This window comes from Podarcis vaucheri (genome assembly GCF_965113315.1).
Source record: "Podarcis vaucheri genome assembly, chromosome: 3".
Classification (NCBI taxonomy): Eukaryota; Metazoa; Chordata; class Lepidosauria; order Squamata; family Lacertidae; genus Podarcis; species Podarcis vaucheri.
In genome coordinates, this window is record NC_138761.1 from 3,299,125 (window position 1) to 3,320,870 (window position 21,746).

The following is a 21,746-nucleotide window of genomic DNA, read 5'->3' on the forward strand; positions in this document are numbered from 1 at the left end:
GCCAGGATGGTCATGTTCTGCTTCCACAGTTGGAAGCAGCTATATGGCTGAATCCTGGTCGCTGAAAACCACAGGAGGGCAGAGTTGCTCTTGTACTCAGATCCTGCAGACAAGTTTCACTTGGGCGCATCTGGCTGGCTGCTGTGAGAACAGGCCGCAGGATGAGGTGAGCCCTTGGCCTGATCCAGCAACACTCTTCTTATGTTCTTAGTAAAAATCAATGTGGATCCTAAAAACACTGGAAGTGAGAGCTGGACCATAAAGAAGGCTGATCGCCGAAGAATGGATGCCTCTGAATTCTGGTGCTGGAGGAGACTCTGGAGAGTCCCATGGACTGCAAGAAGATCCAACCTCTCCATTCTGAAGGAAACCAGCCCTGAGTGCTCACTGGAAGGACAGATCCTGAAGCTGAGGCTCCAAGACTTGGGCCACCTCATGAGAAGAGAAGACTCCCTGGAAAAGACCCTGATGTTGGGAAAGATGGAGGGCACAAGGAGAAGGGGATGACAGAGGACGAGATGGTGGGACAGTGTTCTCGAAGCTACCAGTATGGGTTTGACCAAACTGCAGGAGGCAGTGGAAGACAGGAGTGCCTGGCGTGCTCTGGTCCAGGGGGTCACGAAGAGTCAGACACGACTAAACGACTAAACAACAACAACAAACACACCTTGCTCTGACATGTCGCCCCCTCCTTTCTCTTCTCACCAGATCCTTTGGGTGCCTCCAGGCTGTCACAATTTTGTGGGAGGGATGTGAGCTGGAAATTGAGGCATTTAAAGTAGAACAAAGCAGCCTTGTTGCTCTAGCACAACAAACCCACCTTTCTGGGAAACCAAACAGAAACACCCCCCCCCCATAAAATTAGCTTTTTCCACTTGGAAAATGGGGAAATTCACTTTAAAGTGTGGGTTGCCTAACTGCTCAATGAGAAGATGTTGTCTTCTTCTTTGGCGATCCCTCGTAGCCGAGTAAGATTGTCTTCCATGAACACGGTTTTAACAGTGAGTCCGTAAGTGACTGTGGAGGTCAGTTCTGGATCCACACGTCCTTCCACAGTGGGGACATAGGTTTCCAGGTGGGAGATGATCACGGTGTGGATTTGCCAAGCGTGCCTTCCTCTTAGCACGTTTCTCCCTTGCGTCCTGAGTTCGAGTGTCTTCAAAGCCCATGACACCTTTGGTCAAGGCTGTTCTCCAACTGGAACGCTCGCAGGCCAGTGTTTCCCAGTTGTCAGTGGTTATACAGTGGTACCTCGGGTTAAGAGCTTAAATCGTTCTGGAGGTCCGTTCTTAACCTTAAACTGTTCTTAACCTGAGGCACCACTTTAGCTAATGGGGCCTCCTGCTGCCGCCGCGCTGCCGCCCCGCAATTTCTGTTCTCATTCTGAAGCAAAGTTCTTAACCCAAGGTACAATTAGTGGGTTAGTGGAGTCTGTAACCTGAAGCATCTGTAACCTGAAGCGTCTGTAACCCGAGGTACCACTGTACTACATTTTTAAAAATTTGCCTCGGGGCAGTCTTTTAACATCTTTAAACAGCCCACAAGCAAATCTGGATAAATGCAGGTTGAATGCTTATCGTCATGTAACTGCCCTGCAAACCAATTGGTGTGAAAGCTGAATAAAAACCTGATATAGGCTAGCCTCTGTGTGAGTTTTGTGCAAGCAAATCGAGATGAATGCTGAATAAATAGGTCGTCTGGAAGGGTCCTTAATCAATTCTGGCAAGAGATCTCACTTCTGCCTCTGCGAACTCAAGGTCCATCTTCTGGGGTGGGGTGGCGACTCGCTGATTGGCTCGGCATATGACAGCGCCCCACATAAGGCTGAGGGCAACAAGATGGGGGGTGCAGGAGCAGACAAGTCGATTGCTGACATCCCCATGCATCATTCCGGCAGAATTCCAGTTTGTGCCTTGAGCTCTTAAGGAAGAACTCACTGCCAGAGAACCTAAATTAAGGTTACCAGATTTTTTTCAATGAATCCAGGGACACTTTTCAACTTCCTACTAAATAGATGGATTTTGTCGGGGACTGATTTGTAAATCTGGGGACTGTCCCTAGGAAACGGGGACGTCTGGTAACCTTAACATACAGGTAAAGGTAAAGGACCCCTAACAGTTAAGTCCAGTCAAAGGTGACTCTGCGGCGCTCATCTTGCTTTACAGGCCGAGGGAGCCGGCGTTTGTCTGCAGACAGTTTTTCCGTGTCATGTGGCCAGCGGGACTACGCCGCTTCTGGTGCAACGGAACACCGAAACCAGAGCAGCACACAGAAACGTCATTTGCCTTCCCACTGTAGCGGTACCTATTTATCTGCTTGTATTTTTTGGCGTGCTTTCAAACTGCTAGGTTGGCAGGAGCTGGGACCGAGCAACAGGAGCTCACCCCGTTGCGGGGATTCGAACTGCTGACCTTCTGATCAGCAAGCCCAAGAGACTCAGTGGTTTAGACCACAGAGCCACCCATGTCCCCTAATCTTAACCTAGCTGGCTTTTAATAGATGATTAGACTAATTCAAGGAGGTAAAGGTAAAGGGACTCCTGACCATTAGGTCCAGTCGTGGCCAACTCTGGGGTTGTGGCGCTCATCTTGCTTTATTGGCCGAGGGAGCCAGCGTGCAGCTTCTGGGTCATGTGGTCAGCATGACTAAGCCGCTTCTGGTGAAACAGAGCAGTGCACGGAAACGCCGTTTACCTTCCCGCCAGAGCGGTACCTATTTATCTACTTGCACTTTGACGTGCTTTCGAACTGCTAGATTGGCAGGAGCAGGGACCGAGCAACGGGAGCTCACCCCCTCGCGGGGATTCGAACTGACGACCTTCTGATCGGCAGGTCCTAGGCTCTGTGGTTTAACCCACAGCACCACCCGTATCCCCTAACCTTAACCCAGATGGCTTTTAATAGATGATTAGAATAATTCATGGAGGAGGAGAGGGCTATTGATGGATGCTACTCACAATGGCTAGGCACTGCCTCCACGACTGGCGCCTGCAATGCTTCAGAATACCAGTTCATGGGAAAGCCACTTCTGCCCTTCAGAAGATGTGGAGTTGTGGGCTTCACGGCCCCACCCCGCACAATTGGGGGAATCCCCGGCCGCGTCACCCCCTGGCCAGCCAATCAGCTGGCTCTGGGGGTGTGGCCTGTCTTATTTAAGGCAGGACGTGACCGGGGATCTCCCTCTTTCCCGCCTGCCAGCTGTTCCTGTTTTCCCCCCTCCCCCCCCATAAGGTTTTCATTCCTTGACCTTGCTATGGACCTTGGTTGGTCGCCATTGAGGGGCCTGGTAGGAATTTTCCCACTTGGCAAATTGGCACCAGCCACTTGGTTTCCGCCTACCTTGTAGCAAATCATCACAACTTTCTGGGTATTGGTGGTTAGGCATTGGTATTGCTCTGTAGATGGAAGAGGGGAGGAAGCGCCATCGCCTGCCCCACATATTGAAGGGCAGTCCGGTAAAGGATTCTGGGGGCCGTGGCCCTGTTCAAAGCCTATAGAGGTGAGGGACTAAGGCACACCCCCTAGTGGTGGCCCCGGAGGAGTTCCTAGTTGATGTGCATCAGTAGGACTCCCCCTACTGGTGGTTAACCCTTCCCGGACTTCAAGCGGATGGGCTGAAGTCAGATATAGTCGGTTAGGACCAATACCTAAGCCAATACCGCTCATCACCTGTAACCAATAAAGCTGTGGCCTTATTTAGCCCATTAACCTTAATAATTGTGTCATGTGTCATTATTTCCACCTGGGGTGTTCGCGAACTAGCCACACAACCCAATAGTAAGAGATAGACTCCCCCTGAACATGGAAGTTCCATTGAACCTGCCATTGCCCATAGGCATAGGAGGGGAGCTTTCCTCTCAATGCAAACATTTTTGGGGGACGTGGGGTGGGGGAGTTCCAACAGGATGCTGAGGAGAAAGGGTTAACCCCTATTTTTAAAGGTGGGCAGGAACACCAACGTTCCTGGACCAATGCCTAAGCCAATACCACTCATCACCTGTAACCAATAAAGTTGTGGCCTCATTTAGCCCATTGACCTTAATAATTGTGTCATGTGTCTTTATTTCCACTGGGGGACGGGACTCACCACGCAACTGCCGGAGGAGGCAATGTCCTTGTGCTGGATCCTGCTCGCCAGTTTCGCACAGGCATCTGGTCGGCCGCTGTGAGAACAGGATTCTGGACTAGATGGCCCGTTGGCCTGATCCTGCAGGCTGTTTTTACATTCCTGTGAAGCCTGGAGCTGCGACCAACCCCCCACCGCCGCCCTTTAAAGATTCCTTTCCCTACCCTTCAAGGCAAATTCTTTCAGCTAAGCCAGAGCCCTGCGCAGTCTTCCATCCAAGAAGGGAAGAGAATTTGGAGGGCCGTATAACTATAATTATATATACTTCCAGGCAGCAATTAAGCAGCTCCATTCTGAGAAGGAAGAGAATGGAGCCCTATAGGCTGTGAGGAACTGGGGCGGGGTGCCGAGAGAATCCTAAGACACACACACACACACACACACACACACACACACACACACTGGAACGTGTCCAGAGGAGGGCAACCAAAGTGGTCAAAGGCCTGGAAACGATGCCTTATGAGGAACGGCTAAGGGAGCTGGGCATGTTTAGCCTGGAGAAGAGGAGGTTCAGGGGTGATATGATAGCCATGTTCAAATATATAAAAGGACGTCACATAGAGGAGGGAGAAAGGTTGTTTTCTGCTGCTCCAGAGAAGCGGACACGGAGCAATGGATCCAAACTACAAGAAAGAAGATTCCACCTAAACATTAGGAAGAACTTCCTGACAGTAAGAGCTGTTTGACAGTGGGATTTGCTGCCAAGGAGTGAGGTGGAGTCTCCTTCTTTGGAGGTCTTTCAGCAGAGGCTTGACAACCATATATCAGGAGTGCTCTGATGGTGTTTCCTGCTTGGCAGGGGGTTGGACTCGATGGCCCTTGTGGTCTCTTCCAACTCTAGGATTCTATGATTCTATGTGTGAAGCAAGAACATGGAGCGGGTCTTTGTGATACTCTCTGCACATGTTCAAACAGAGAATGAAACGATTGCCCAGGGTGCAAAAACCACATCTGGCAGAGCGTTGGGGCTGAGTCGTGATGATGGCAGGAGGGCAGGGAGAGGCAAACGAAAGAGGCATCCATAAGAACTCACCCAAAAGTAGTTCCGGAGTGATTAAACTATCAGTGTTCCAGCTGGGAGCTAAAATCCTCGGCTGGAAGATTTCCCTCGGTGTCCTCTAGGTTAGAGCCACCTTTCTGTGCTCTGCATTCTGGGAGTATAATAATAATAATAATTGTCAGAGCAGGGGGTTGGACTCGATGGCCCTTGTGGTCTCTTCCAACTCTATGAGTCTATGATTCTATGAGTACCAAGTCTGACCAAGTACCAAGGCAGCCTCACATTATCCGTGCGAAAGAAGCACCTGAAGCAATTTCCCCCAAAAGCCTGATGGATGTCATTAATCACGCTCCGTCACATTACCACCGGTCTGAACGCCAAGGAACAGAAAAATGTCACCACCTCCGTCCCACAGCTAAGAAGCAGGGAGAGGAGCAATCGGTTTCCTGGGAGACACACTGAAAAGGCACAGATCCGTGAATGAGAGCCTGGAGGGAGGAGCTGTGGGGTTGAGGCAGCAAAGCCGAGGAAGACGCCTGGGTCTTTGTGGGGCCTACCACAAACTGATGTGGAACCACGGAGCGCAGAGCTGGAACCACAGAAACTGAGCAGAGCTGAAGTTTTCAACCATTTTCACCCATCCCTCTCTGTGCCCAGTGTAGAGTTGGGAAAGGTTCAAGATAGGGTAACCGGAATGATCAAGAGGAAGGAACGACTCTCCTATTGAGAAAGGTGGTAGTGTAGGGGTCTCTTTAGTTTAAGAAGAGAAGAAGAAGAAGAGTTTGGATTTGATATCCTGCTTTATCACTACCCGAAGGAGTCTCAAAGTGGCTCACATTCTCCTTTCCCTTCCTCCCCCACAACAAACACTCTGTGAGGTGAGTGGGGCTGAGAGACTTCAGAGAAGTGTGACTGGCCCAAGGTCACCGAGCAGCTGCAGGTGGAGGAGCGGGGAAGCGAACCCGGTTCACCAGATTACAAGTCTACTGCTCTTAACCACTACACCACACTGGCTCTTAAGAAAAGGGTTGCCAGGAGACTTCTTAAACTGGGGTGCCCAGAACTGGACACGACTCCAGGTGGGGTCTAATAATAATAATAATAATAATAATAATAATAATAATAATAATAATAATAATAATAAGATGATGATGATGATGTTATTTATACCCCGCCCATCTGGCTGGGTTTCCCCAGCCACTCTGGGCGGCTCCCAACAGAAAATTAAAAACACAATAAAACATCAAACATTAAAAACTTCACTAAACAGGGCTGCCTTCAGATGCCGTTTAAAATATAATAATAATAATTTATTATTTGTACCCTGCCCATCTGGCTGGCTTTCCCCAGCCACTCTGGGCGGCTTCCACAAGTAAGATACAGTGGTACCTCAGGTTACAGACACTTCAGGTTACATATGCTTCAGGTTACAGACTCCGCTGACCCAGAAATAGTACCTCGGCTTAGGAACTTTGCTTCAGGATGAGAACAAAAATCGCATGGCGGCAGCAGTGGGAGGCCCCATTAGCTAAAGTGGTACCTCAGGTTAAGAACACTTTCAGGTTAAGAATGGACCTCCGGAACAAATTAAGTTCTTAACCTGAGGTACCACTGTAGATGCTTATTGCCTTGACATCTGATGGGAGGGCATTCCACAGGGCGGGTGCCACCACCGATAAGGCCCTCTGCCTGGTTCCCTGTAACCTCCCTTCTCGCAGGGAGGGAACCGCCAGAAGGCCCTCGGAGCTGGACCCTGGTGTTCAGGCTGAACGATGGGGGTGGAGACGCTCCTTCAGGTATACCATGGCAGAATAAAGAGGCACGATCATATCACTTGATCTGGACTTTAAACTAAAGTCCACTATTTTGTTCTCACGGCCGCCGGCCAGATACCCTGAAGGAAAGCCTGCAAGCAGGACATGAGCGCGAGAGAGCACTCTCGTCTTGCTTCAAAAATGTCTTCCCCAAGGGAAGACGTTCCTTTCCCTTGGTTTGCTGCATGGTTTGGGTGCCTTTAGATGCAAAAGCGTGTCCCGGCTTTAATTACAGGCTGCCTCTGTCTGCTGCGAAGCACTGAGATATTCTAAATTGCTCAGCACAGTGTGTGTGTAGAATCATAGAATCACAGAATCATAGAGTTGGAAGAGACCACAAGGGCCATCGAGTCCAACCCCCTGCCAAGCAGGAAACACCACCAGAGCACTCCTGACATATGGTTGTCAAGCCTCTGCTGAAAGACCTCCAAAGAAGGAGACTCCACCTCACTCCTTGGCAGCAAATCCCACTGTCAAACAGCTCTTACTGTCAGGAAGTTCTTCCTAATGTTTAGGTGGAATCTTCTTTCTTGTAGTTTGGATCCATTGCTCCGTGTCCGCTTCTCTGGAGCAGCAGAAAACACTGTCGAACAGCTCTTACTGTCAGGAAGTTCTTCCTAAGTTCTTCCTACTCGTTGGACTGGATGCCTGATGATCGTCTTCCAAAGCGACTGCTCTATTCCGAACTTAAAAATGGAAAGCGTAATGCTGGTGGTCAACAAAAGAGGTTCAAAGACTCTCTCAAGCAAATCTTTAAAAATGTAGTATAAACACGGACAGCTGGGATACCCTGGCCTGCAAGCGCTCCAGTTGGAGAACAGCCTTTACCAAAGGTGTCCTGGGCTTTGAAGACATTTGAACTCAGGACACAAGGGAGAAACGTGCTAAGAGGAAGGCACGCTTGGCAAACCCTCACCGTGATCAACTCCCGCCCGGAAACCAATGTCCCCACTGTGGAAGGACGTGTGGATCCAGAATTGGCCTCCGCAGTCACTTACGGACTCATTGTTAAAACCGTGTTTATGGAAGACAATCTTACTTGGCCATGAGAGATTGCCAAAGAAGAGAGGAAGAGGAAGAGGAAGAGGAAGAGGAAGAAGAAGAAGAAGAAGAAGAAGAAGAAGAAGAAGAAGAAGAAGAAGAAGAAGACGACGACTCAGTCAGACTCTTGGTCCATCCAGGCCAGTTTGCCCCCAAATCTTTCATTGCAGAGATTTGATTTCTAGTGGAAACTGAACCAGGGGCCTCTTTCAGACAATTGGGAGGTCATCCTGTAAGGCAGAGCAGGATTGTGATTCTTGCCCTAGTCCTCGAACAAAGTGCTGATCCAAAATTCTGTACCACACTTTTCTCTGTGCTACAGGTGGGCTGGTTCCCTTTAAAAAAATGTAAAAACAAGGCTTGTAGTCAGCTGAATGTAAATTTGCCTCTAGACACACACACACACGCACACACCCCATTATTCTAAAGGTGGAATGAATTTTGTAAATGTTGAAATACTGGAGGAAGGGGGTGACTGGGTGACATCTCCAGTTTCTAGCCAATCAGAACTGCGCTGAGCCATAAACTGACATAATGATGCCTTCCGTTACCAGCCAATCAGCTGTGTGCACAGCCAGAAGTTGACTTAGTGACATCTCCAGTTTCCGGCCAATCAGAACCGTGCACAGCCGGAAGCTGCTGTAAATGCACAGAATCCGTTTCCACTGAGCTCAGTCCAGGAGACAATATTGGACATGTAATCAAAACACGATGAATGCATTCCCACAGCAGACTCGCTGTTCCAATGCTGTACTTCTTGCATGTTCATAACACATTTTTATTGTTAGCCGACGTGAGATTATCACTGAAGAGCTGCCTCAAAAGGCATGAAATAAATGGCAGAAAATGCTTAGGCTGTCACCAAAACACAACCCCCAGGATCTTTGGAGATGGAAGGCAAGGGGAGGCAGGGCATAGCGCCTTATAGCCACGGTTTGCAATGTTGGGTTGGCTAAACTGTGGTTGGCTGTTAACTGCATTCTAATATTTTATAATAGTAATAATAATTTAATAGCAGAGACATTACCTTGCCAACAAAGGTCCGTATAGTTAAAGCTATGGTTTTCCCTGTAGTGATGTATGGAAGTGAGAGCTGGACCATAAAGAAGGCTGACCGCCGAAGAATGGATGCTTTTGAATTCAGGTGCTGGAAGAGACTCTTGAGAGTCCCATGGACTGCAAGAAGATCAAACCTCTCCATTCTGAAGGAAATCAGCCCTGAGTGCTCCCTGGAAGGGCAGATCCTGAAGCTGAGGCTCCAAGACTTTGGCCACCTCATGAGAAGAGAATACTCCCTGGAAAAGACCCTGATGTTGGGAAAGATGGAGGGCACAAGGAGAAGGGGATGACAGAGGACGAGATGGTGGGACAGTGTTCTCGAAGCTACCAGCATGAGTTTGACCAAACTGCGGGAGGCAGTGGAAGACAGGAGGGCCTGGCGTGCTCTGGTCCAGGGGGTCACAAAGAGTTAGACACGACTAAACAACTAAACAACAACAACACCCCACCCATCTGGCTGGGTTTCCCCAGCCACATTTTATTAACGTGGATCTTAGTATGTTGTGTTGTGAGCTGCTCTGCTACACAAATGTTTTAAATAAACAGAGAGCAGAGGACCCATGCAACTTTGCAAAATACACAAGCTCAGAGCTTGGCGAATGTGGGTCAATTCCCACCTCCCTTCTTAGCATCATTCCTTTTCTTGGCTCTCGGATTCCTTCATCCCAGCAAAAGTCAGGCATCACCCATTTGCACCCGTCTTGGAGGCAACCGTAGTATCACGCTGCCCCAGCGAAAGCTGCGAAGGCTGCAGTTTATTCATATGTCGCAGCATGCAAGATGACAGCCAGCTCTGTCTCCATGGGAAAGGGTTGGGGACGACGGATATTACGCTCATGCATCACTCATTTGTAAATCTCTGTCCCTGGTAGGAGGATAGCGGAAGGGATGAGGTCAGCCAACTCCTCAGTGGGGCCAATAACGCAGCGAGTCTGTTCTCAGTCGCTCAGGATTTGGCCCGCTGTCAAATGATATGTTATTCCTCCCTCCTCCCTCTCTCTTTCTTTGCAGCACGTAAGAGATAATAACAGTGAACCGGAGTAACTTCAAAGCAGGTGGACCAAGTGTAACTTTCAATAAGAGCCTAAGAATTTAAAAAGAGGTATCCAGGATCAGGCCAAGGTTGGCATCCTGTGGTTGCAACTCAAAAATCAAGGAAGGAACGTAATTTCCTGTATTCTTTTTAAAGGTAAAGGTAAAGGGACCCCTGACCATTAGGTCCAGTCAAGGACGTCTCTGGGTTTGCGGCGCTCATCTCGCTTTACTGGCCGAGGGAGCCGGTGTACAGCTTCCGGGTCGTGTGACCAGCATGACTAAGCCGCTTCTGGCGAACCAGAGCAGCACATGGAAACGCCGTTTACCTTCCCGCCAGACTGGTACCTATTTATCTACTTGCACTTGCTTTCAAACTGCTAGGTTGGCAGGAGCAGGGGCCGAGCAACGGGAGCTCACCCCGTCACGGGGATTCGAACTGCCGACCTTCTGATCGGCAAGCGCTAGCCTCTGTGGTTTAACCCACAGCACCAATATATTTTAACCTTATGGTGAAGGGGAACAACAACATCCAAATTATAGCTACTCTTTGATTTCCTGATGAGAGGTGATGTGATGGATATCTTCAAACATTTCAAGGGCTGTCACATGGAAGAAGGAGCAAGCTTATTTTCTGCTGCTCCAGAGGGTAGGACTCGAACCCATGGCTTGAGCCAGTGTGGTGTAGTGGTTAAGAGCGGTAGTCACGTAATCTGGGAAACCGGGTTTGCGTCTCCGCTCCTCCACATGCAGCTGCTGGGTGACCTTGGGCCAGTCACACTTCTTTGAAGTCTCTCAGCCCCACTCACCTCACAGAGTGTTTGTTGTGGGGGAGGAACGGAAAGGAGAATGTTAGCCGCTTTGAGACTCCTGAAGGGGAGAGAAAGGCGGGATATCAAATCCAAACTCTTCTCTTCTTCTTCAAGTTACAAGGAAGGAGATTCTGACTCAACGTCAGGAAGAACTTTGTCATCTTGTGAACCACTCTGAGATCTTCGGATGATTGGTTGTATACAAATTTAATAAATAAATAAGAACTTTCTGAGGGCAAGAGCTGTTTGACGGTGGACTCTCCTCCATTGGAGATTTTTAGGCAAAATTTTTGACAGCCATCAGTCATGGATGCTTCAGTCGTGATTCCTGCATCGAAGGCGATTGGACTAGATTACCCTCCTGCTTCCACAATCCTGTATTTCTTATGCAGATCCAAAATGAATAAAATTTGAAGAGAATGCACTAGGAAATGCATTTCAGAACTTTCTGCTGGATCTAACCACTTAGGTTGGAGAAACTTAACTCACTCACATCTTTCCTTGGTTTCCAAAATCCCGCCTCTGACCTGTTAAGGAGTTCTACGTAGGGTTGAAAAGAATTCATTTCAAATGAAAGTCGTCTGCCACCTCCCTCGCCTTAATTCCCCCCCCCTTCACATTTCTAAAATAGTGCACCAAGCAGAATTTGAAAGATGTATACGTAAATAAAGGGTATGTCCAGATAGCACTGAAACAACAACAACAACAACAAAAGAGTTTAGGACATGCCGATCAGAAGGTTGGCGGTTCAAATCCCTGTGATGGGGTGAGCTCCCATTGCTCGGTATCTGCTCCTGCCAACCTAGCAGTTCGAAAGCACGTCAAAGTGCAAGTAGATAAATAGGTACCGCTCCAGCGGGAAGGTAAACGGCCTTTCCGTGCACTGCTCTGGTTTGCCAGAAGCGGCTTAGTCATGCTGGCCATGTGACCCGGAAGCTATACCCCGGCTTCCTTGGCTAGTAAAGTGAGAAGAGCGCCGCAACCCCAGAGGCGGCCACGACTGGACCAAATGGTCAGCGGTCCCTTTACCTTTACCTTTAAAATGCACCTAAAATGCATCTAAAATGGATGTGGGTGGCACTGTGGGTTAAACCACAGAGCCTAGGGCTTGCTGATCATAAAGTCAGTGGTTCGAATCCCCATGACGGGGTGAGCTCCCGTTGCTCAGTCCCTACTCCTGCCAACCTAGCAGTTTGAAAGCGCGTCAAAGTACAAGTAGATAAGTAGGTACCGCTCCGGCGGGAAGGTAAACGGCGCTTCCGTGCGCTGCTCTGGCCACATGACCCGGAAGCTGTACGCCGGCTCCCTCGGCCACCCACCCCAGAGTCGGCCATGACTGGACTTAACAGTCAGAGGTCCCTGTGTCATACGTTAATATCAAAGGAGGGGAGAGGTCGCTATCCTGGCTCAAATTCCTCCTAATCAGCAGGGAATAGCATGCATGACTTAGTTAGGCTACCAGATGGAGAGTTGGAATTGGCAGGGAGCTGCGGGTGGCAGCAGGCTGCAGGAGTCAGCCAGCTCCATCTCCCCCAGGAAGCGCCTGTACTTGTGAGAATCACACTCTCTGCAGATCAAATGTCTCTCCTCTCCCGGGGTGGAAAGCTCAGGCTGCGTTTGCGCGGCTCTGTCGCCCCCTCCTGCCCCGTTGGGGCGAGAGCGACACCATCAAGGCACACTTCCTCCTCCAGGCAGAGCTCTTGCGCCTTTGACGGCTGAGTGTCGGGCAGGAATTCAACCGGTGCAGCTTTCCCCAACTCTGAAAAACGCGCTGGCAGGGAACCTTTCCTATGTACCTTGGTTGGACTGAATTTGTACAACATTCACATATGCATATGGAGGGGGAGACTAGCCTAAGGGCAATAGCATGGAACAAACCCTGGGTTTTTTGGGACATGCAGTGCTTCTTCCTCTGTTGGAATCATAGAATTGTAGATTTGGAACGGGCCACAAGGGTCATCTAGACCAACCCCCTGCAATGCAGGAACCTTTTGCTAGCATGAGACTCGAACCCATGCCCTGGAGACTAAGAGTCTCATGCTCTTCCAACTGAGCTAACCCTCCCCACTCTGCGTAGCATGAGGCTTATTTTTGTGGGAATGTTCAGGGATGCAGGAGAGGATATATTGTCTGATAATAGCCTTTCCAACTTGTGTAAACAAGTTCACAATTTAGCAGAGTAACATTCCCCTTTTTTAAACTCACAGCAGGTGCGTTTGCTCAGGCTCGCTAAAGCCTCTACAATAACTGCTCTGGTATTTTCCTCTTATTCCCTCATAAGAGATAAGACACAACACAGTCTTCTATAAAAGTATAAAAAGAGTTTACTCACTCACATTCTGTTCACAATCGGATCCCAGAAGGCAGACTTAGCTTAGAAAAGTAACGTACACCTGGAAACTATCCCATAAACAGACAGTCCCTTTTTCCTCTCTTGGCTGGAAGCCAAGACAGCATCTTTGGCTAAGCTGATGTTGCTTCTTCGATGCATGTAGTCAGAGAGAGAGAGAGATGGCTGCCCTGCCCTGTGCTTTTATCGTTACCTGCACAGGTGAGGCCACGTCCACCTCCAGTCCCATGCAGAGGAAGTCTGTCCCAGCCCAGAAGGAAACAGGAAGTTTACCTGCTGGCTGGACAAACATTCCTCCCCGTGTGTAAACATGATCACTCTAGGATTGTTGTACTTGACTGCTCTTGTGTTTCACATCCCACAATTTGGGGGCTTGCTCCCTTCCAGGCAGCCTTTACCATGGGAGATGCGTAACCTCAGGGCATTTCTCCATAGGATAGGACCTGATTGTTCAGATGAGCATTCTCCATGGGGAGACAGGGGGCTCCTCTGGGGTTTATTGTTATGTTTGCAGCTGACTTGTCCTCCAGGTCATGGTTCTCTCCCTGTACATTTCCGAGCACAATTCAAAGTGTTGGTGTTGACCTTTAAAGCCCTAGAATCATAGAATCATAGAATCATAGAGTTGGAAGAGACCACAAGGGCCATCGAGTCCAACCCCCTGCCAAGCAGGAAACACCATCAGAGCACTCCTGACCTATGGTTGTCAAGCCTCTGCTTAAAGACCTCCAAAGTAGGAGACTCCACCACACTCCTTGGCAGCAAATTCCACTGTCGAACAGCTCTTACTGTCAGGAAGTTCTTCCGAATGCCTAAACGGCCTTGGTCCAGTATACCTGAAGGAGCGTCTCCACCCCCATCATTCTACCCGGACACTGAGGTTCAGCTCCGAGGGCCTTCTGGCGGTTCCCTCGCTGTGAGGAGCCAAGTTACAGGGAACCAGGCAGAGGGCCTTCTTGGTGGTGGCACCCGCCCTGTGGAATGCCCTCCCACCAGATGTCAAAGAGAAAAATAACTACCAAACTTTTAGAAGACATCCGAAGGCAGCCCTGTTTAGGGAAGCTTTTAATGTTTAATAGGTTATTGTATTTTAGTGTTTTGTTTGAACCCGCCCAGAGTGGCTGGGGAAACCCAGCCAGATGGGTGGGGTATAAATAAATCATCATCATCATTATTATTATTATTATTATTATTATTATTATTATTATTATTATTATTATTATAAATGGCTTTAGATACCTATGAGGTCCATCAATTACCATATAGCATATATTCAACACAAAAAACAGGGACAATTTGTTGCTGACAAAGGACAGCTGGACATATAAAGGGCCCCGTTACCTTCAGGAGCTTAGGGCCTCATCCAACCTCAATCCGGCCCTGGACAGGGGGTGCACCCACAGATTACAGGAATGAAAGCTGGTCCCTCTGGGTATCTGGACAGGCTGGCAGAACACTTCCTTTGCATGCAGGTGGTGCCAGTCTAAACCCCAGGATCTGTGATTTGAAAGGACCTGATGCAAAGGATCTCTCTTGGCCTGAGATTCTGGAGAGCAACTGCTGGTCAGTTAAGGTCAGCTGGACATATAAAGGGCTCCATTACAGTGGTGCCTCGCAAGACGAAAAGAATCCGTTCTGTGATTCTCTTCGTCTAGCGGTTTTTTCGTCTTGCAAAGCAAGCCCATTGACGGATTAGCGGATTAGCGCTAATAGTTTATCGGATCAGCTGATAAGCAGTTTAGCGGCTTAGAAAAAAGGGGGGAGGGGGAAAAAACCCACAGGAACTCGCAAGACATTTTCGTCTTGCGAAGCAAGCCCATAGGAGATTCGTTTTGCGAAGCACCTCCAAAACGGAAAACTCTTTCATCTAGCGGGTTTTCCGTCTTGCGAGGCATTCGTCTTGCGGGGCACCACTGTAACTTTAGGAGCTTAGGGCCTTGTCAAACCTAAATCTGGCCCTACAATTCCTAGGGTTTTTATACGATCTGAGCTGCTTTCCGCCTGACCCCTCTCCTCTTGCCTCCTGTCTCTCCAGGGAGTGATGTTCCGGCTTTAGCTACCCCACTGCCGCCGCTGCTCAAAATGATGTCCGGACTGCCGGAGGCGCTGAGTCGGCTGAGGGCGAACTCTCTGCGCAGCTGCTTCAGCCTGGCGGGACCCTCGGAGTCCACCATGGTGGCCGTGCCCATCGACATCGACAAGGACGAGGTCCGGATCCTCAAGGTCTGCTTCCACAGCAACAGCTTCAACATGGGGAAGAACTTCAAGCTGGTGAAGTGTACCGTCATGACCGAGATCAGGGTGAGACTGTCACAGGGAAAAGGGTTTTTGGGGGCTCAGCCTAAGATCGGAGGGCGGTGGCGGTGGGGGGGGAGAGGGAGGCAAATTACTTGTTTGTTTTTATTGATTTATTAACAACAGCAACAATAATAATTTATTATTTATACCCCGCCTATCTGGCTGAGTTTCCCCAGCAACTCTGGGTGGCTTCCAATAGAGTGTTAAAAACAATACAGCATTAAATATAGCTACTTATTTCCTTCACATCTGAAGGGAGGGCGTTCCACAGGGCAGGCACCACCACTGAGAAGGCCCTCTGCCTGGTTCCCTGTAACTTGGCTTCTCTCAGGGAGGGAACCGCCAGAAGGCCCTTGGAGCTGGACCTCAGTGTCCGGGCAGAACGATGGGGGTGGACCAGGTCTAGTGGACAGAGGCCGTTTAGGGCTTTCAAGGTCAGCACCAACACTATGAATTGTGCTCGGAAACGTACTGGGAGCCAATGCAGATCTCTCAGAACCGGTGTTATGTGGTCTCGGTGGCCGCTCCGAGTCATCAGTCTAGCTGCCGCATTCTGGATTAGTTGTAGTTTCCGGGTCACCTTCAAAGGTAGCCCCACGTAGAGCGCATTGCAGAAGTCCAAGCAGGAGATAACCAGAGCATGCACCACTCTGGCAAGACAGTCTGCGGGCAGATAGGGTCTCATCCTGCATACCATATGGGCCCTTCTCCTGCACTCCCTGGCCTCTTATTGTCTCTTTCCTGTGCATCGTAACATTTAAGGCTACTTAAAACTCAGGCGCAGCATTGCATAGTGGTTAGAGAGGACGTGGGAGAGTCCTGGGTTCAAATTCCTACTCAGCCATGAAACTCACTGGGTGATGTTGCTGCGGTCGCTAGAGGAGAGGTGGGGGAACTATATAGTCAAGCACCCTGTGATCCCCGGAGGAAGGGTGCTATAGAAATTTAATAAATAGATAAAGGCCTGCCACTTTGAGCACCCTTAAGAATGGATAGAAAAGCAATAATGAAAGAAAGAAATAGATAAAATGAAATGAGAGCAACTCATTAATGGTATATAACCTCTACTTATTTACACTTTATTTACACCAAACCTTAGAGCAGGCACCCCCAACCTTCAGCCCTCCAGATGTTTTGGACTACAATTCCCATCATCCCTGACCACTGGTCCCGTTAGCTAGGGATCATGGAAGTTGTAGGCCTTAGAGGTTAAAACAAAATTCTCCAGAATAAGGTTTCCTTTAATTGCCCCTACCCCGACCTATCCACTTACTGTTGTTTAATAGGGGTGGGATTCTTTCTGGAGATGCTCAAATACCCGTAATCTGTTTTTGGGTTCCCTGAGAAAAGTCTTGTTGTTGTTGTTTAGTCGTTTAGTCGTGTCCGACTCTTCCTGACCCCCTGGACCAGAGCACACCAGGCACTCCTGTCTTCCACTGCCTCCCGCAGTTTGGTCAAACTCATGCTGGTAGCTTCAAGAACACTGTCCAACCATCTCGTCCTCTGTCGTCCCCTTCTCCTTGTGCCCCCCATCTTTCTCAACATCAGGGTCTTTTCCAGGGAGTCTTCTCATGATGTGGCCAAAGTATTGGAGCCTCAGCTTCAGGATCTGTCCTTCCAGTGAGCACTCAAGGCTGGTTTCCTTCAGAATGGAGAGGTTTGATCTTCTTGCAGTCCATGGGACTCTCAAGAGTCTCCTCCAGCACCAGAATTCCAAAGCATCTATTCTTCGGCGATCAGCCTTCTTGATGGTCCAGCTCTCACTTCCATACATCACTACTGGGGAAACCATAGCTTGAACTATACGGACCTTTGAGGAAAGTCTTAGTTCTCCAAAATCTCAACATGCAGAGAAGGGCTCATTGCATGTCCCTGAATGTCACCCCATGGGCCCAGGAGGATCATCTAAGGTGGCTTGCATAAGTGGGAACCCGCAGATGGGCGTTAGAGCATCTGAAAACATCTTGCGCATAAGAAGTACATGACAGAACATTCCCAGAGCATATGGACCAGCGAGGCCACATTTCCCTTGCAGTAAAAACAAGCAGCAGGTTTTTTTAAAAAAAACCAGTTTCCTCCTTTTTATAGCAATCCAGTGCCCTTTAAGTCTCAATCTAATTAATACACACACACACACACACACACTTTTATTAATTTTTTTAACATATCATTTCCAACAATCACATAACTTCTTAACTTATACAATATTTTAGTCTTCCATCAACACCACTGATGCTTTTCCATTTTTATCACTTATTCTGCATTTCTTAATTTCTCTATTACTCTTAATTATCATTAACTAACAATTCTCCTCACAATCTTTCTTGCAATATTTCAAATAATCATCCTCACAAGACTTCTTGCAATCCTACTTGCGTAATCTGTTCATTACAATTACTTTTCAAATAGTTCTTATATTTACTCCAGTCTTCTAAGAATCTCTGGTCCCGCAGGTTTCGAATCCTTCCTGTTAATTTATCCAGTTCTGCGTAGTCCATCAGTTTCATATGCCATTCTTCTTTTGGCGGTAATTCTTTTTTTCCCCATTTTTGTGCCAGTAATATTCTTGCTGCTGTCATTGCATATAAAAACAACTTACAATCTTGTCTATTAATATCATCTCCTACAATGCTAAGTAAAAATGCTTCTGGTTTCTTAATAGATGTATATTTTAACATCTTTTTCATCTCATTATATATCATTTCCCAGAAGTTTTTCACTTTTTTACATTCCCACCAAATGTGATAAAAAGTTCATTCATTTTCTTTACATTTCCAACATTTATTACTTGTTTTATATATTTTAGCTACTTTCACAGGGGTAATATACCACCTATACATCATTTTCACCACATTTTCTTTCAAAGCATTGCATGCAGTAAATTTTAATCCTTCTTTCCACAGTTTTTCCCAATCTTCTAGCTGTATATTATACCCAAAATCTCTGGCCCAATGTATCAGAACCAAGCAGCAATTTATACATTTTAGACAAAATTTTATACTTATTATTTACCATATTTTTTGCTCTATAAGACTCACTTTTTCCCTCCTAAAAAGTAAGGGGAAATGTGTTTGCATCTTATGGAGCGAATGCAGGCTGCGCAGCTATCCCAGAAGCCAGAACAATAAGAGGGATTGCTGCTTTCACTGCGCAGCGATCCCTCTTGCTGTTCTGGCTTCTGGGATACAGAATATTTTTTTTCTTGTTTTCCTCCTCCAAAAACTAGGTCCGTCTCGTGGTCTGGTGCGTCTTATAGAGCGAAAAATATGGTAATACCTCTATTTCAAATTTTGATTAAGTCTCAATCTAATCTTTGGGGTGGGGTGAATTCAGTGGCGTAGCGTGGGGGGTGCAGGGGGGGCCGGCCGCACCGGGCGCAACATCTGGGGGTTAGGGTTAGGGGGCGCAAATCCACGGGTTAGGGGGCGCGAATTACTTGCCTTGCCCCGGGTGCTGACAACCCACGCTACGCCACTGGGTGAATTGCCTTTAAAGCACAATTTCATCAAAACGACTGGGTTTCCCCCTCCTCTGGAATCTGATTTCTCCAATTTGCACAGGATTGTCACAACTTTTTTCTTTTCTCCCACCCCTTTGTCCTGCACACAAACACATTCACACACACTCACACACACAACCCTGGCCTTTCCTGCTTTCTCACTGCAACTCTGTTCTGCAGGAAGTGATCAAGTCGATCCTACAAAGTGGGAGGATTGGTCCAGATATCCAGCTCGCTGAGTGCTACGGATTACGCCTGAAGCACGTGAAATCGGACGAGATCCACTGGCTCCACCCGGACCTGACGGTGGGCGAAGTCCAGGACAAGTATGAGTGTCTGCACATTGAAGCCGAGTGGAGGTAGGAAGTCAACGACTGTAGCTGGTGGGAGTGGATGGGAGTTGTAGTCCAAAAGGAGGTGGGGTGGCTGGAGCTGATGGGAGTTGTAGTCCAAAAGGGGCTGTGTTGACTGGAGCTGATGGGAGTTGTAGTCCAAAAGGGGCTGTGTTGAATGGAGCTGATGGGAGTTGTAGTCCAAAAGGGGCTGTGTTGGCTGGAGCTGATGGGAGTTGTAGTCCAGAAGGGGCTGTGTTGCCTGTAGCTGATGGGAGTTGTAGTCCAGAAGGGGCTGGGTTGCCTGTAGCTGATGGGAGTTGTAGTCCAAAAGGAGCTGTGTTGCCTGTAGCTGATGGGAGTTGTAGTCCAAAAGGGGCTGCGTTGACTGGAGCTGATGGGAGTTGTAGTCCAAAAGGGGTTGTGTTGCCTGTAGCTGATGGGAGTTGTAGTCCAGAAGGGGCTGGGTTGGCTGGAGCAGATGGGAGTTGTAGTCCAAAAGGGCTGCGTTGGCTGGAGCTGATGGGAGTTGTAGTCCAAAAGGGGCTGCGTTGGCTGGAGCGAGTGGGAGTTGTAGTCCAAAAGGGGCTGCATTGGCTGGAGCGGATGGGAGTTGTAGTCCAAAACGGGCTGCGTTGGTGGAGCAGATGGGAGTTGTAAAACGGAGCACATTCAGCTTCCGAAAAACATTTGGAAACTGGAAAACTTAATTCCAAGTTTGCAGTGTTTGGGTTCCAAGTTGTTTGAGTACCAAGGCATTTGAGAACCAAGGTAGCACTGTACAGTCATACCTCTTGTTACGTTTGCTTCAGGTTAAATCTTTTCAGGTTGCATCCCGCGGCGACCCGGAAGTACCGGAAAGGGTTACTTCTGGGTTTCTCTGCTCGTGCATGCACAGATGCTCAAAATGACGTCACGCACATGCGCAGAAGCTGTGAATCGCGACTTGCACACGCTCAGACGCGGGTTGCGTTCTGCTCATGTTGCGAACGGGGCTCCGGACCAGTGAGTTCCAAAGATAAGATCCTGCCAGCGAAACCGGAGAGAGGTGTGGAGATGATGGGTGTGATCTTCAGTCCGGTGAAGCGATGGGTATCGTAAGATAAACTGTCCTGTCCTTTTAAGGTACGACCTCCAGATCCGCTACCTCCCGGAGGACTACGTAGAACGCTTCCAAGAGGACCGGACGACGCTCCTATATTTCTACCAGCAGGTTGGAGCCTTTGCGTTTATCCCGGGTGCAGCTGTGTTGAGCCATATGGCGCTGTGTTCTCCTTTTGCACATAGGCCAAAGGGTGGTAGGTCTGCCATAGATCAGCTGCCTGGCACGCAGAAGGCCGGTGGTTCAATCCCAGGTGTCTCCAGGTATGGCTGGGAAAGACTCGAGCCTGAAACCCTGGAGTCCTACCTGCCAGCAGGACAGTACTGAGGTAGAATCATAGAACTGTAGGGAACCCTGAAGGACACCTAGTCCAACCCGCTGCAATGCAGGAATCTGTTGCCCAACGTTGGATTCGAACCTGTGACCCTCGGGTTAAGAGTCTTCTGCTGAGCATCTTCCTGCATGAAGCATCTTCCTATGCGCCTGTGTACATCGAATTTGATGTGTTTCTCGGCGTCTTAAGGGAAACCATTCTTCTGCTGCAATAATAATAATAATAATAATAATAATAATAATAATAATAATAATAATTTATTATTTGTACCCTGCCCATCTGGCTGAGTTTCCCCAGCCAATCAAGTGTTAAAAACAAAACGGCATTAAATATTAAAGACTTCCCTAAACAGGGTTGCCTTCAGATGTCTTTTAAAGAGAAGATAGCTGCTTATTTCCTTCACATCTGAAGGGAGGGTGTTCCACAGGGCAGGCACCACTACCGAGAAGGCCCTCTGCCTGGTTCCCTGTAGCTTTGCTTCTCACAATGAGGGAACCGCCAGAAGGCCCTCGAAGCTGGACCTCAGTGTCTGGGCAGAACGATGGGGGTGGAGACGCTCCTTCAGGTATACTGGAGGCCGTTTAGGGCTTTCAAGGTCAGCACCAACACTTTGAATTGTGCTCGGAAATGTACTGGGAGCCAACGTAGGTCTTTCAAGACCGGTGTTATGTGGTCTCGGTGGCCGCTCCCAGTCACCAGTCTAGCTGCCGCATTCTGGATTAGTTGTAGTTTCCGGGTCACCTTCAAAGGTAGCCCCACGTAGAGCGCATGGCAGTAGTCCAACCGGGTGTTAACTAGAGCATGCACCACTCTGGCGAGACAGTCTGCGGGCAGGAAGGGTCTCATCCTGCGTACCAGATGGAGCTGGTAGACAGCTGCCCTGGACTCCCTGGCTGCACACCTGGTCCTTCAGGGGCACAGTCACCCCATTCAGGATCAGGGAGTGGA

At 48.7% G+C, this 21,746-nt stretch overlaps 1 protein-coding gene across 6 annotated transcripts in view; it reads left to right on the top strand.

Annotated features, from left to right (window-relative positions):
* PTK2B (protein tyrosine kinase 2 beta) overlaps positions 1 to 21,746 on the top strand; it is a 120,089-nt gene that overhangs the window by 45,009 nt on the left and 53,334 nt on the right. For all 6 annotated transcript variants that reach the window (XM_082217382.1, XM_082217385.1, XM_082217386.1 and 3 more), the window contains 3 exons: positions 15,269 to 15,534; positions 19,211 to 19,389; positions 20,488 to 20,575. In XM_082217382.1, the coding sequence (XP_082073508.1) occupies positions 15,316 to 15,534; positions 19,211 to 19,389; positions 20,488 to 20,575 (486 nt within the window). In that variant the 5' untranslated portion in view covers positions 15,269 to 15,315. The remainder of the gene's footprint in view (positions 1 to 15,268; positions 15,535 to 19,210; positions 19,390 to 20,487; positions 20,576 to 21,746) is intronic.